Genomic DNA, 16,926 nt, shown 5'->3' on the forward strand with positions numbered 1-16,926 from the left:
TGGAATGGAGAGGGTGAAGTTATTTTCGGCCGTAAATGGCCACTTTTTTTTTGGTGTCAGAATAAAGATATAGTCGAAACTCGAGTTACCCAAAACATCATAATTGACTTTGGCCCATGCTAGGCCAAAGTCAATTACGGTTAAGAGAGGTGAAGAAAAAAAAAAATAATAAAATGATACAATGGATAATGCTAGCTATGTTTAAATATATTTGATTTTGGCACTAATTTCTCTGTTATTTAGTTTACATGTTTAAAATGTGATGGAAATTGATTAGTTAAGTTTTAGTATCTCTTTCATTTTTGTACATTTAAAATAATGAAAATTGATTAGTTAATTATTAATTTTTTTTTACTATATAAAATTTTTATTATTGTATTATATAGTTTATGTATAAAAAATTAATTTAGTTGTTTTATATTAAAATTTTTAATTATAGAATAATACAATTATATAATTTGTTTTTTATTTTTCCATTATAATTTAGTATATAATGCAGCGAGAAAATCGTTTAGAATTTAAATTTTTTTTTTCTAATTTTTGAAATTATTTTTTGGTTAATTTGTAGATTTTTTAGAATTTTACCATGTCGAATAAATCCCTAGAAATTGGGAATATGGTCTAGGTCTAGGGCTTTTTTGGATATGTTTGTTAGAAAATCCCTAAAATCTTGGGATTTGTTTTGACTAGGTTATATTTTTATGGCTATAAATATAGCCTACTTTTGTAATCATAGGAGAATTTGATGGAAATAAGAAATTTGGTTTAAGAGAAGTTCCTATGTTTTTGATCTCTCTATCCCTCTGATCTATCTCATCCTCTTTTTCTCTCCTGCTTTACTACACATCCTAAGGTAATTTATCATCTCCAATCTTAATTTCTTGTTTTCCAATTATAACATCCTAAGACCACCTAAATTTACTTGTGCTCGACGAGATTGGGCAAACATTAATTTCGTCTTGCATCGGTTTTGGTATCAGATACTAGGAATCCGGTCATTAGTTTTTTGTTAGCTTATATCATGGTTTCTAACAATGAACTTCAAGCTGAATTTAGAGTCTATCAAATCTCTACTAATACTTATCTAGACAATCTAGAGTCCGCCATAAACAACATGCAAACTTCTAATACCAATCTTGTTAGACAAATAGATGAACTTAGAACCCTTCTTTAAAATCTTACCACCAATAAACCATCAATTTTTGCCCAATTTTTTGAAGAATCTTCAATTCCTATTCCACCTTTACCTCCAGCCGTACCACCGCTAATTCAAAGCGTCCCTCAACATGTCCAATCCACCATAGTTACCATCAAACCTTCAAATGCCCCTTGTGGAAATCAAATATGAAATCCTAGAATTTCATGGAGATATGAATTCGAAACTTTCCCTAGACTGGGTTTTATTTACTGTCAAACCTTCAAATGCCCCTCGTGAAATCAAATATGAAATCCTAGAGTTTCATGGAGATATGAATTCGGAACTTTTCCTAGACTGGGTTTATAGTATCAAAGCATATTTTCGGTGGCACTAGCCTTTCGAAGAACTTTATCATAGAATCTAAATTAAGAGGGACTACAATAAGTTGGACCAGAGAGCAGCAACATCATTACATGACGATCCGAACATGGGAAGATATGAAGTGAACAATGCTCGACGCTTCATTCCCTCGGACTACCAACAATGAGTTCAGTAACAGCTTACCCACCCAAGGTTCCAAACTATGGGGTACTTTGGCTACTAGTTGATTGTTTTCCTAGGCTGATGTGATTCAAGTGGCCTATCAAATTGAAGAGTAGCAACAGTGTCGCCAACCACCACTATTAACATTGTCACGCTGCTTCGACTTCTGAACAGAGCATCGTTTCGTAGCTCCTGAAAACCCGAAGTAGCTCCTGAAAACCTGAAGCCTACAGTATCGAACATATTGACCTCTTTTAAACCATCTATTTAGTAAGCCAACAAAGGAAAGCTCAGAAGGCCAATGCTTTCGATGTAACAAACCAAGCCATTATTCATATTGCCTGCGATGTAATTTGTCCGTGACCTACGCTCCAGAAAAAGGACTACGCGCCGAACTGATATCAGGTGAAGATGAAAAAGAAACAACAAATGATGAGTACGATGAGGAAGTTGAACATGCTGCCTTATTTGACCTATGCTTACGATCCAACTCAAAAAGAAGATAAAGATTGGAGGTGCAATACAATTTTCCTTACACGGGTCAGATGCAACAACCAAGTAGGTTCCATGATTATTGATCCCGAAAACTGTACAAATGTGGCAGTCAACAAAGCCGGTCAAAAGCTAAAATTGGAGACTTATCTGCATTCGGAGCCATATAAGCTTGCATGGGTCAAAACCACTTTGAACGGAGAAAGGTATTTTGGTTACATTCAATGGAGGTTTAACACGAGAGGTCAATTGGAATGTTCTTTCATGAAAAGCTCGTATTTGTTGGGAATGTCCCGGCTCTATTTTTCGTAGAAGTGGCAAGCTAGATGGTTTATAAATAACATATAGATAAAGGTATTTAAGATGACATACTTGCGACCCAAATCTACTAATACAGTAAAACTAAAGAAAATGTGCCAGGCCTACTATCTCAACGTGCTGCTTTTACCAGTGGTGGAGTTCCATAACTACGCTAATCATACGAGCTGCAAGCCATATCTTAGGGAACGACAGATACACACAGCGGAACAAAATATGCAGTAACAAAATCTATTAGAATTTAAATATTATTTTTTTTTCTAATTTTCATAATTTTTGATTAATTGTTTAGTTTTATTTTAAATAGATTTTAGGAATTATATGTAAATAATCCCTAAAAATTAGTATATGGTTAGAGACATTTTAGAAAGTGTTTGATTAGAAATCCTGCATAATTATATATCAAGTTATTTATTATTTTATGAATACCTAATTTTATCCTGCATAAATTATATATCATAGTTATTTATTATTATGAGTAAAATTAAAGTTTTACGCCATTGCATTGATTCTTGTTAAACAAATAACAGAACTGAAGAAACTTCACTTTCATAGCTATGGAAACAAATGGCGGGGGAGAAGTAATTTTTATCTGAACTTTATTTCAACCCAAACTTCACTTTTGGTGTAACAAACAGGCCCTAAGGATCACAGACTCTTACGAACCTATGTCATATTGTAAATATTCTATCTTACTTTCGAAGAGCTTCTCTGGTTTTTTAGGACTATGAGTTGGCAACACATTATAATCATAATATCATCTATTCATCTTAAGTAACTGAAGTTATAGCTAGATTTATTTGCTAGTACTAAGAAGCTCAACCGTTTTTCAACGTCTTTATGGCTTATGAAACTGCTTGAGTTTGGAAGCTATGTATATTCATCTATTTCTATTGAAAACCAAACCTGTATTTTGGAAAATAATCAACATTAAATATTAAATCTTAATAAGAAAATGCATTTTTGTTAACTATAATTGGCCAAAAACTTAGTGCAATAAAACCAACACCCATATCCATGGTTGCTCGTTAGGTACCATGAACAACAAATTGGCCTCTTAAAAATATTAGATCTATTGATGTCTAAAACTGTTAAACTTGTATAGGTTTCGGCTTTCACATTTCTTAAACAGATTTAGGCCCCACTTGGTACTGAGGGCCGCCTAATGCTATTGGGCCAAAAGGAGTTAGGGAAAAAGCATATCTCTATATGCTTCTCCATTTTCCAGTGGGACTGCGAAAATCATATATATTAAACAAGCTAGTGCCATTTGGGCGACTTTTTTTCATATAAATAAGCAGATGAAATATTTTCCTATCACACTTCGGCCCAAACAGAGCCTTGAAGATTCAACTAACTCATTGACCCTAAAATTTTTGTATTTCTAACTTCGATATGGACATTAACATTATATTACATGTGAGAATCAGAAACTGAATATGGGAATTGTCTATAAGAGCATTTGCCTATCAATTTGGTTTTGTGCTTTCGAAGTGATGTTGAGAAGGAATATGTGTTTTATTTATTATATTTTAAATTGACATCAACTATTTCATAAGCAACATGGTGTGTAAGATTAAGCATTTGTTTTTCAAAATATTCTTACATTTGAAGAGTATATATAGTCTTTAAGCAACATGGTGCTTTTGACCTTTCTATGAAACAATTGTAACCTGATCATTGTTAAGGCGAAGTATTGGTTCCTTGACTACAAAATGGCTGTTGTCTTCCTTAAAGCTGCACTTTGTACTCTCACAACTTTGTTTGTGAACATTTACGTTAGGCTGCTCACTGTAAGTATCACTTCATTTTCAAATGTAATGGAACGTAGAATTGCTATGCTTTAAGGGGCTGTACAATGTGAGGAAAAGGATTTTAGCACATTGTAAAATATTATGAGTCTCGTCTCATCTATGTGCCATTTTTTTGGTTGATTTTCTTTGATGTAAAACGCTCTATATGGGGATGGCATAAGCAGTTCCAAATTATCGTGTAGTTTTGCTATGCAGGTCAGTGCAGATGGCTTACTTTGTTGTACAGTCTCTAATGATCGAGCTGTGAAGATATATGATGTTGTCAACTATGACATGATGGTCATGATGCGCCTTCCGTTTGTTGCTGGGGCGGTTGAATGGGTTTATAGACAAGGGGATGTCAAAGCCAAGCTTGCGATTAGTGACCGCAATTCCTGTTTTGTTCACATATATGATGCACATTCTGGTTCAAACGAGCCAATTACTTCAAGAGAGGTTTCTTGTCCTTATCTTCGTTTCTGTATTCTTGAGAAAACATGGTGTTCTCCCAAGCTTATGATCTTATGCTTCGTGTTTTCTTTTATGCCTGCAGATTCACATGGGTCCAGTAAAAGTTATGAAGTACAATCCAGTGTATGATGTTGTAATATCAGCTGATGCGAAGGGGATCCTAGAATACTGGTCTCCCTTGACACTGAATTTTCCAGAAAATAGGTACTGATCTCTTACCATCATTATGCATTGTTTTTCCTTGCCTAATTCGAGTTATACATATATTCTTGTATCGAAGTGGTGTTCTTAGATGTTTTCATGTTTCTATATGAGGAGGTTAGATATGCAAGGAGGGACTAATTTATAAAGATCCGCATCAACAAACAAATTATATATGACATTTGAAAATTAACTACAAAAATTGTTCAGAACTTCAGATTAAATATTTCTGTTTTAAAACTTTTTTTTTTTATGCTTATTAGCCGGCAAAGATGGATGGATTACATTTTGTTGGAATATCTTGTTGTTAGAATATAAAGTTTTAATGGTTATTTTATCTGCATGTAGTCGAAATGATGCAGTTCCTTTTCAGTATAGGGTAATAATCTTCTTCTTTTTGAGTAGATATTGGGTTCTTTACTGCTGTCTGATATTTGTCATTGTGAACTTCATGCAGTGTGAATTTCAAGTTTAAAACAGATACAAATCTCTTTGAACTTGTGAAGTGCAAGACCACTGTCTCTTCAATTGAGGTAATATGCTTGACTTCTCTTGTTTCTTGCCTTTGTCAACATCTTCCTGGTTTTTTTTATCTGCTGCACACAAAGAAGTTCCTCTATCGATGTCTAGTTTTGTTGTTAGTTTATTGCCGTGATGCATTGTCATTTCCTTATTTGTGCCAACCAAGGATTGCTTGTGCCGCCTGTGTTGCATTATGTTGAGGCCATGTTGGCACGCGGCATAGGGTTATGCCGAACGGTATCCAAAACATGTCCTTTTTAGTAACTTTTTGGGCTATTTTTGAGTTTTTTTTTTGCGTGAAAAGGTTTTAAAATGGATTTTTTTTTTTTTAACTTAAAACATGTAGATCTTGTAGCTTTATTGACTTCTGGAGCAATTAGTGGTTTCCATTGCATAATTAGAATGACAATGCACCAACACCTATAGAATTAAGAAAGAGTTCTCAGTCTGTCAATCCTTATTATGTTTGGACCTGGTAAATCTGTCAACCCTTTTTATGCTCGGACCAGGTTAGTTTGTCGTGTTGAGTCAAAGTAAGATGTAGGCTCCACGCTTAGTGCCCTTTCGTTAGTTTTTTTAAGTTCAACCTTGCGACCATACTCCCTTGGGAATCCAAAGAATTTAATTTTTCATAAAGAGGCAGAGTCCTAAAAGCAGCATCTGTCGATCCCTATTGGGCATCGTTTTTGGTTGAGACTGGACGGTATTTGCTTGTCTTCGAGCCCTCAACTTTCATTCTCGATTAAAGAAAAATATTCTTGGCAGATGCTTTTCGCATCGGTTCGTCTTTCATAAATCCAAATACTTCACCTATGACTATAAAATACAAATGCCCCCGATTCTCCCTGTAAATCATTATTCCCATCCCGAAGGCCAACACAATAGGACTAGAATCTTATGATGTTATTCTATGCTAATGTATATAGAGTGTGGGCTTGCTTTGAGCAAAAACTCAGGAATAAAAAAGAACACCTAAAAAATGGCATGAAATTTCTATCATTTTTTTATGCATTATTGAAAGCAACTCACATTTAGAATTGCATAAGGTGAGGCCACTACAACAAAATTAGGTTATAGGGACACATGTTTGGGACATTTTTATGTAAATGTCCCATTTATACCAAAACTTAAAAAAAAACCTTCTAATGCCTAAATATAAAGCCCAATCCAACAAAAATAAAAGGTAGTACTACTCAACCCATCCCACCCAGCCCATTCGGCCCAATTACAAACAGAAAAGAAAAAAAAAAAATCGATTACCATCTCCCATTCTTTTCTCACTCAATCCACTTAAATCCTAGACGAAAAGCCCTTCCCTTTCCTCCTCCTCCGTTACTGCAGTCAACGAGGTAGAGTTCCGGCGGTTGCTAAATACTTAAATAAGTGTTGGTAAATTAGCAACACTCTTTTAGCTTATACCGACACTCTTTAAATGTCACTATATACCTAGCGACTTGACATATAGCAATACTTTTTAAAAGTGTCGGTAATTTAACTAGCAGCACTTTTTTTACCTGTACCGAAATTTAAAGGTGTCGCTATACACCGCTTTTGTTGTAATTTAACTTTTCATATAAAGCGCTCTCTCTCTCTTTCTCGCCCCCTAATATTGACTGTCTTAAGATAATCTTATAACCATATGTGTTGATTTCTCACTTAATTAGGCAACTAATTGCATTTATTAAGATCTTGTTGGGAACCATAAAAAATGGCATGAAATTTCTATCATTTTCTTTTTTATGCATTATTGAAAACAACTCCCATGTAGATTTGCATAAGATGAGTTATACTTATCATATAAATCTCTCTCTCTCTCTCCCCCCCAATATTGACTGTCTCAAGATAATATATAACCATATGTGTTGATATCTCACTTAATTAGGCAACTAATTGCATTTATTAAGATCTTGTTGGGAACCATAAATTTTTTTCTTTTTTGTTTAATTTGAAAACAAGTTCTATGTAATTGATTGCGTGGGTGGTTTAGACGTCTATGTACTACTAGCTATTATTGATTCGCTTGTGATATGTTCTAGCCAGATTTAGATCGAATACATCATCTTCGAAGCAATAATAAAGCAAAAGAATTAGGGTCGTACTCGTATCCACCGTGCCGTACCGTGCCAACAAGATACCGGCATAATATAGACCCCGTACTGATGGCACAGCTCAAAACCCTCTATTCTTTAAATTAGTAAGTAATTTTCTCAATAAAGTTCAAAAGATGTGATAAAAAGACATAATAAATAGTTAGAATATTTTGTTGCTAAAGAAAATAAATATTTCATGCTATTTTGTGTCGGCACACAAGAATTTTTTTGACTGGCACGCATCGGTACGGCTCGGCACGCACCGTGCCGTACCGTGCCGGCAAGTTTCCGGCACGACCCCGTGCCGTGGCACTTAAATCCTTGGCTTTGAGTACTCTAATTTCTTCAAGTAATAGTGCTGGATGCACGATCCGATCAGTTAAGTCGGGAGCGCATTGCCGGCAGAAGGGGCAAGGCTGTTGGTGCACACTTGAGGGTAGACCGGCGGACTCATCCCGAGGTTTAACTACAAACTTTTAACTGCAGAAACTAAAATAAATGCTACTGGAGTTGGAATAATCGTGGTTGTTGGCACTAGACTTGACCTATAATGGATCCTATATTGTATTCATTCCAATTACTTAACCCGAAGGGCCAAGTATTGGTATTTATTGTCGCTACCTCCCCGTGTCTAGATTGGGTAATTTGCACACTTTCTGCTTTCCTTGAATATGGTAACCGTTCTTAGGCTCCCCCTCTAGAATTGAATCTTTATTCTTCATCACCCGTCACCACCATGGTCGGCCCCTATCCTACCATTAAAAGATGATAGGGCATAAATTTTAATGCGTCATCAGCACGAACGCCATGCGATTTATCAAGTTATCATGAATCATCGGTTCGTGGGCAAAGCCCACCCTTTATCTAATAAATGCATCCCTACTGGAAGTCGTGGTTTGTTGCATGTATTAACTCTAGAATTACTACGCTTATCCGAGTAGCAGGTACTATTAAACAAACTATAACTAATTTAATGAGCCATTTGCAGTTTCATAGTCTAAATTAATTCATATTACACATTATGGCATAAACTTTGAGACAAGCATATGACTGCTGTGAGGATTAACCGGGTAGCACGTCCTTTGCGATGCGGGTGCTGTCAAGGCGCCCGACCGCCTGCAGGGAGCGAAGGGGGCCCATCGGTGGATCGATCGTTGTCTCGACGAGGGTGGCTTAATGACCGACCAAGGTTCGGGCCGAGGGCCGAAGTCCCCGAAGCCTGTCGCATTTGCGAGAGCTTGCGATACTTTAGGAGCTCAGCTAGCACGGGGCCCAAGGGTTGTGTCGTTAAGGTGTGCGCAACGACCACATTGTGGTTGTGCCTCCCGCTCGAGGTGGGGAGGTGAACTAGCACATAGGGTACGTTGACTTCCTGCAGAGCCGGGTAGATGGCACACGCAACGCACTGGACTAAAAAGGATGGCCTAAAGATACGAATGAGCACAGGACTAAGAAGGATGGCCTCTTTAGTGGTTGATTGCGAGAGGCAAGGAGCCCGCGGGACACACCAATCCGTGATTGCTCATGTGTGGACATGGTCTTGTCCGTGTCGCCGTCGACACGTCCACCTGTGCCATGCTAGATTGGGAGGCCGAGACACGACGAGGCTTTCGGAGGGTCGATGTGGGACGGTGATTATGGAGGTCTGGCAGAGCACGAAACGTTAGAAGGGAAGTTTGGGACTTAGGCAAGGAGAGCACCGCCGCTGGGCAGAGAGCACGGCCCTAGGAGAGTGGGGCGCACTTATAAGGCCTACAGTGCGCGCGGACGTACTAGCAGTGAATATTATATTTTTAGTATAACAATATATAGTTATTATGTATAAAAGAATCTAGTTGGGATATATAATTAATAGTAGGTGAATAGTGCCTATTATATAAATAGACTTTTAACCTTGGATCCATTCTTGTAATAGTACCAGGGGTAATTTCGAGGCATCCAAGGGCTAAAAAGTCTATGGTATGCACTATTCACATACTGTTGATAGTACTCTAGCTGAGTTCATGTTGAAATATATATTTTGTGAAAATATGGCTATATTTCTGATAGAAGGGCAAAAGAGCACATCCTCATGGGTTCTATTGAGGAAAATATATAGTACACGAGATAAGTCTACTATAGTTACAATGTCTACTATAATAATGATATAACTAGGATTACATACCATATAAACCTATTCTATATACTATACCATATAATCCTACTATATATACAGTATCCTAATATAGCATAAGATACTAAATATGTCGTAACAATTTCTCATACGAATGAAAGTTAATACGATTCTTGTTGATAGTTCATGTAATTAAGGAAAGCTCTCCACCATACAATAACAATAACAATCAATGACAAAATATCTATCGACCCACAAATAATATAACCCTAATTTAAACTAATTGTGCTTTTATGAGACTAAAAGAATGCAAATCTAATTTAAAACAATAGTTAATGACAAATTGTAAGATATTAGATAAAATTATTTTTAAGAAAGCAAGTAAAAAAAATAATTAGTTGGACTGTAAAAATTCTAAATAAAAAATAAAAAATTTCAAAATCCTATCTAAATTGTGAGAGGAGTGGGGTTTACCTTTAGAAGATAAACTCCAAGCTATCTAAAGACGGTCTAAGAGAGAGGGGGTTAGTACCTCTTGGAAAGTAAATATCCTAAATGAAAAATTAAAAATTTCAAAATTCTATTTGAAATTGTGAGAAGAGAGAGGGAGGGGGGAGGACCTTTAGAAGATATAAACCCTAAACTATCTAAAGACTCAGTGAGCTAGCGGGTGTGTGCAAGAGAGAGAGAGTAAAAAAAATTTATAAATTTCAAAATCCTATTGTTAAGGTGAAAACCAAACTTTCTAAAGACGAATAGAGAGTGCGGCGAGGGGTCCATTTAGAAGATAAATCGCGAAGTATCTACAGACTCAGACAGTGAGCTAACGAGCAAGAGAGAGAGAGAGATAGAGAGAGGATCTCTTGGAGCATGGAGAATGGAGAATCAGAGATAGATGAGAGGAGGGTAGTTGGGTAGGTGATTATTTTTAAATTTTTTCCGTTATTTGTTTTTACTCTTTTTCTTTAATGGATCCTTTCATTTGTTTTTAAAGGAACACGCCATAGACANGATCTCTTGGAGCATGGAGAATGGAGAATCAGAGATAGATGAGAGGAGGGTAGTTGGGTAGGTGATTATTTTTAAATTTTTTCCGTTATTTGTTTTTACTCTTTTTCTTTAATGGATCCTTTCATTTGTTTTTAAAGGAACACGCCATAGACATGTGTTGTGCCCGATGCGGACACGGGGGGTGTCCCCCGCATCCGTGACACTTAGCTTCCTGTAAATTTTTATCCAAGTGCGACTTTAATTTCATTGTCATGAATGTACTTTAAGACGGTAAATTGACATTCTCGAGTTATTAAGATATCTATGATTCTATTCTTAGTATACTGAACTTTATAAAATATTAACACTTGGACTATTCTCGGCAAGGTTTTAAGTGCCCGTGTCGTGCCGTACCGTGCCAACAAGATACCGGCACGATACAGACTCCGTACCGATGGCACAACTCAAAACCCTCTATTCTTTAAATTAGTAAGTAATTTCCTCAATAAAGTTCAAAAGATGTGAGAAAAAGATATAATAAATAGTTAGAATATTTTGTTGCTAAAGAAAATAAATATTTCATGCTATTATGTGTCGGCATATAAGAATTTTTTTGACCGGCACGCATCGGCATGGCACGGCTCGGCACGCACCGTGCCGTACCGTGCCGGCAAGTTTCCAGCACGACCACGTGCCACGGCACTTAAATCCTTGATTCTCGGTGTACTAAACTTTGTAAAATATTAATACTTGAACTAATCCTAAAGGTATCAGAGGCATTATAGCACTCTAAGATACTATTTTTTCCATGTAATACTGATAAAAAAAGCCTGTGCAATTGTGTAAGTTGCTTGCCTCTGGCACATAGCTCTGTGCCAACATTGGCACAAATAGTGCTGTTGTGCCTTGTCGTGCCAATGGCATTTCTTGTGCCACTGGCACGCAGTTCTTGGTACCAACAAATACTTGATATGCGCACTATCGTGCAAGTTATTTTGTTATCATTTTCTTGGCCACTCATGAAAGTTCCACCCCCCCCCCCTCAAATTTGGTGCATTTTGTTAGTAAGTAGATTTTGTAAGATTATATGACTGTTGGAATAATAAATTTAGTTGTCTTGCTACCTTCCCCTTTATTATTTGCCCTCCTCTCTCTCTCTCTCTCTCTCTCTCTCTCTCGTGCACGTGTGCGCTCTACCTATATACTATATATCTATCTACCTATGGCCTTTAATTTTATCTTTCGTTTTGTTTACCCACATTACCTAACATCTTGTGCGTATTTTTCCATTGTATACATACATGGTGTGATGGAGTGTGATGGACTCTTTGTTGTTCAGGTGAGTAACGACGGCCGTCAATTTGCTGTAACTTCTCCCGATCGCCGGATTCGCGTATTTTGGTTTAAAACTGGTAAACTAAGGCGTGTATACGACGAGTCTCTTGAGGTAAATTAGAAAAGAAAATCTGAGAGAAAGCTCTCTTTTCTATAATAATTGAAATTCAGATATTTGTAACTTGACTTTATTGCCGATAGGTGGCCCAAGATCTACAAAGAAGTGATGTTCCTTTATACCGTCTTGAAGCAATTGATTTTGGACGAAGGATGGCTGTTGAGAAGGAAATAGAAAAAACAGAACATGCTCCACAACCAAATGCTGTTTTCGATGAGAGTTGCAACTTTCTTATTTATGCTACCCTTTTGGGCATTAAAGTAAGCAGAATCTGCTATTAATCAACAGCTATATTGTATTACCATACTTCCTGCAAACTTGGTGCTGCTTTCTTGGTACAAGAGTAGATATCTATGCGATGGACAGTTTCCTAATGATAACTTTCCACTCTTTTTTTCCCCTTTTTTTGTTTATTTTCTATTTTTTTATTTTACCCGTGTAGGTTGCATTATCTATTAATTCATAATAATTTTTTTGTTAACTCTCTGTTTTATTTCTGCAGATTGTGAATTTGCATACAAATAAGGTTGCTCGAATTCTAGGGAAAGTGGAAAACAATGATAGGTTTTTAAGAATTGCCTTGTCCCAAGGTGATAAAAGTAATAAGAAGGTCAGANACAGTTTCCTAATGATAACTTTCCACTCTTTTTTTCCCCTTTTTTTGTTTATTTTCTATTTTTTTATTTATTTTATTTTTTTATTTTACCTGTGTAGGTTGCATTATCTATTAATTCATAATATTTTTTTTGTTAACTCTCTGTTTTATTTCTGCAGATTGTGAATTTGCATACAAATAAGGTTGCTCGAATTCTAGGGAAAGTGGAAAACAATGATAGGTTTTTAAGAATTGCCTTGTCCCAAGGTGATAAAAGTAATAAGAAGGTCAGAAAGATCCCCACAGCAGCTGCCAATGTCAATGAGAGCAAAGAGCCTTTAACGGATCCTACGCTTCTATGTTGTGCTTTTAAGAAACATCGGATCTATTTATTCAGGTATGAACTTAAACATCTGTAATGATATGTAATAAGTCTATTGATGCTTCCATTGTTATAACTTCAACATCTCTAATGATATGTTTAATTGTTTATCTGATGCTACCACATAACAATTCATCATGAGTAGTATCTACTTTCAGTTCCTTGATATATCAAATTCAGTACACTGGTATTTGGAAGTTTTTGCTGAATAAGAAATGAGTGTGGTCCTTCAATGCATGAAGTGTTTATTAATTTCAAGAAAGGTGACACTGCACTCAATTGTCCGGGATATATGTGAAGATTATTGTGACACACTTTTATAATTATGGTATTAGTTCTTACTATTCTGGCTTTTTGCAAAACAGCCGGAGAGAGCCCGAGGAGCCTGAAGATGCAACCAAGGGTAGAGATGTCTTCAATGAAAAGCCACCTCCTGAGGAGCTTTTGGCAGTATCTGAATTAGGGAAAGCAATCACGACATCACTTCCTGATAGTGTGGTAACTTAAATGCCTTTTGGTAACATTTGTGCCAATCTGTCATCTGTGCTTACACCTAGTTTTGGGGACATGAAACATTTGAAATATGGAAACAGCTTGTCATTTTCGATGTCTTTGATAACTTATTATTTTGAATTTATCAGGTGCTGCACACATCTCTGGGTGATATTCACCTGAGACTATACCCAGAAGAGTGCCCAAAAACTGTGGAGAACTTCACAACTCATTGTAGGAATGGTTATTATGATAATCTAATCTTTCACCGAGTCATCAAAGGGTTCATGATTCAGACAGGGGATCCTTTGGGAGATGGTACTGGTGGACAGTCTATATGGGGAAGGGAATTTGAAGATGAGTTCCATAAAAGGTAAAATCCTAGATCTTGTTTGTATGCACCACATAGGGATGCAAATGGATCCGGGTTGCTGGAGATCCCACCTCAATCTCCGAATGGGGCAGTAAGAGGGAGCCAAAAACAAGAAAAAAGGGAAAAAAAAAATACATGCCCTGATCTGCTAAGAAATGGAGCGGAAGACAGGAGATCCCTTCTTTCCTTCGACCCTCCCCGATCTGCCAAAAATTCTCTTCCGCCCCGCCCCGCCCCTCCCCGCTTCAAATGGAACGGCAAGTAGGGGCAAAAAATAGGATCAGACCCAACCCATCCCGGATCTCTTCCAACCCACCAAGAAAACGGGACGGGAGGTGGGGGGTCCCTCCTGCCTCCGGATCCGTACTGTTTACATCCCTAGCACCACATGAATGCGTTGTGTACGGACATGCATTTATTTTTATGCAAAGTAAAATTGTATGTAAATTAAACTATAGTAATTAATTTAGTTTATATGTACCACAGGTAGAATCTCGGTCAATATAATAACATATATTTTATCATAACAAACAATCATTAGATGCCCAATGCCAAATCAGTTTATGACTAGATTTTCTTTTTTTAATCATATTTCGACAAATAGGATATGCCATGTTTAGTGTTTAAAAGGCAAATAGATGGTTATTCTTAATAAGGAGATTAGGGATTTCTCTATAAACAAAACTGCAGGCAGAAGAGCAAACTTATAGAAAAGAAATCATTACATATTTTAGAGAAATCAGTACCTTTATCTTTTCTACAAATGAATCACTGTGTTGAATGGGAGAATCTAGAATGGTTGCATATTTTCTAATGGCTTGGTAATTCTTGACTCTGGTAGATGCTCTTCCAGGTAGTTTTCTCCAGTCATTGAAGGTGTATTTGCAAATAATTAATCAGTAATCCAATTAATTTGTCTTCTCACTAATGTTATTAACTGAGTTGGCTCCATAATTTTTCAGTTTTTAATAACTATAAAACTATCCACAAAAAAAAGCACTATCTTATTAATGTGCAATGTTTATACTAGCTTTTGATAAGTTCTCTTGTTCAAATTGCTTTGGATAATGTGTTTTATCTGACATTAAATGACCTTTCTGTGAAAGGTTTCTTTGTCAAAGAATTAAAAAGAAGATGCATAAACAAAGTTAGGATTCACATGGAATCACATTTGTCCATGTGCTTTATATGGTTTTTGGCTGCATGTGGTTTCTATACTACCTTTATGTGTTCATAGCAATAGCATTTTGTTGAGAGTGATGACCTGTAGCTATGCTCGACTAGTATTGTGCAACTCTGCTCACAGAAAACTTACTAAAACCTGCAGCTTAAGGCATGACAGACCATTTACATTGTCAATGGCAAATGCTGGACCTAATACAAATGGTTCTCAATTCTTTATCACCACTGTGGCGACTCCTTGGCTGGATAATAAACACACTGTTTTTGGTAGAGTTGTGAAAGGAATGGATGTTGTTCAGGTGATTTTGAGAACTTTTGTTTTATTTTCTGATTTTTTTTCACTAAAATGAACATTTTATTTTCTTATTTCTCTTTCTGTTTGATGGAATTTTCTGAATTTTTAATTCTGACATTATTTGTGCACTATAGGCAATAGAGAAGGTAAAGACGGACAGGAATGATAAACCCTATCAGGATGTAAAGATCCTGAATGTTACAGTTCCCAAGTCCTGAAGCCTTTTCACGGAAGGTGCTGCTTCACTTGCATTTCTTTTTTCTTTTTTTCTTTCTAAGAATACTCAGGTACATTTAAATGTCAGAATGTAAATTGTTTAGCTTAAATTTTACCTATGTTATATGATGAGCTATTACAAGTGTTTGATATTTTAGTTAGTTGTGTTATAATGATGACCTGGAACTCAGAATGGCATTATGCAAGCTACGAAAATGAGAATTAAACATCAAAGCTGCCTCATTTTTTGGATCTCTTAATTTTATTCTCTCAGGAGCAAATTTGACTTGCTGAGCTGTTTAGGCATGCCGAGGTGCTATTTTCTTATTTCTTATTTTTTGTGTTTTTGGGTGCAGGGGCTACTTATTCCAGTACTTTGCTTTACCATGTCTCCGAGGTGTTAATACTAGGCTGACGTTTTATCAGTTGACCCTCTATATAGTTTCTCTGTAGCGCTTTGTCTTGTAAATGCATACACGTATGATTATGGAACTCTATTCCCTGTATCAATGGCTGAGTAGTCTTTTGGCAATTTAGGGCATTTCTTTAGCATGGACACTTTCTGTAGCATGCAGTGGGCCAAATGACAACTTCTGTTGTAGGGGTAAAGTTGCAGTTCACTGCATCTGTAACAACTCGATTGATGGAATGGAGATGGGGATCGCTGATGTTAACTTGTGCATGGAAAATCTGGGCACTTTGTTGATGGACGAGAAAGGTTATTGTGCTTATAATAGAGCAAAATGCTTAAGCTAATATGATCTGCATCAATATTGCAATGAAGATGCTGGATCATTGCAGCTTTATTTCCTTCGTAGTACCACTACACGTTGGACCGTCATCAGTGTTTTTTTTTTTTTTTTCAAAAGGCGGATTGTTTTCTTCTCTTTGTTTTGCCGTTGTAATCTGCTAACAATTAATAATAACTGTTATATGATTGTACACTAATTAGAATTAGCAATTACAGTTGATTTATATTACTTTGTTATTTGGTTTTGGTGATGTTGATCAGTTTTCGCTCTGGACTGCGGTGGGGTTGCGGTAGTTCTAGATCTTTCTGCTCTCGGAATTCTCTTGCTACAGGCTGCAGAAAATTGACCGGATGAAGAGTAAGAAAATTCAAGGATTAGATGAAGTTGGAGGAGAAAACCCAACGAAAGAGGAGGGAGCTCACCTCTCTCTCTCTTACTACAGCCATAATGGGCCAAAAGAGAGGTGAAGTGGTATTTTACTTATGGTAACAATATCCCCAAAGGTTCCGAAACCT

The 16,926-nt window shown here is 36.5% G+C and overlaps 1 protein-coding gene across 2 annotated transcripts in view; it reads left to right on the top strand.

The window, feature by feature from the left end:
- LOC109709993 (peptidyl-prolyl cis-trans isomerase CYP71) overlaps positions 1-16,607 on the top strand; it is a 32,437-nt gene extending 15,830 nt beyond the window's left edge. The window contains exons 4-15 of one of the 2 annotated variants that reach the window (XM_020232401.1): positions 4,501-4,740; positions 4,838-4,959; positions 5,414-5,489; positions 11,987-12,118; positions 12,208-12,384; positions 12,627-12,734; positions 13,007-13,116; positions 13,467-13,599; positions 13,743-13,966; positions 15,294-15,447; positions 15,578-15,677; positions 16,016-16,607. In XM_020232401.1, coding sequence (XP_020087990.1) covers positions 4,501-4,740; positions 4,838-4,959; positions 5,414-5,489; positions 11,987-12,118; positions 12,208-12,384; positions 12,627-12,734; positions 13,007-13,116; positions 13,467-13,599; positions 13,743-13,966; positions 15,294-15,447; positions 15,578-15,661 — 1,560 coding nt within the window. In that variant the 3' untranslated portion in view covers positions 15,662-15,677; positions 16,016-16,607. The remainder of the gene's footprint in view (positions 1-4,500; positions 4,741-4,837; positions 4,960-5,413; positions 5,490-11,986; positions 12,119-12,207; positions 12,385-12,626; positions 12,735-13,006; positions 13,117-13,466; positions 13,600-13,742; positions 13,967-15,293; positions 15,448-15,577; positions 15,678-16,015) is intronic. The other variant, XM_020232402.1, reaches the window with a different exon arrangement.

Source organism: Ananas comosus, linkage group 5 (genome assembly GCF_001540865.1).
Source record: "Ananas comosus cultivar F153 linkage group 5, ASM154086v1, whole genome shotgun sequence".
Lineage (NCBI taxonomy): Eukaryota > Viridiplantae > Streptophyta > Magnoliopsida > Poales > Bromeliaceae > Ananas > Ananas comosus.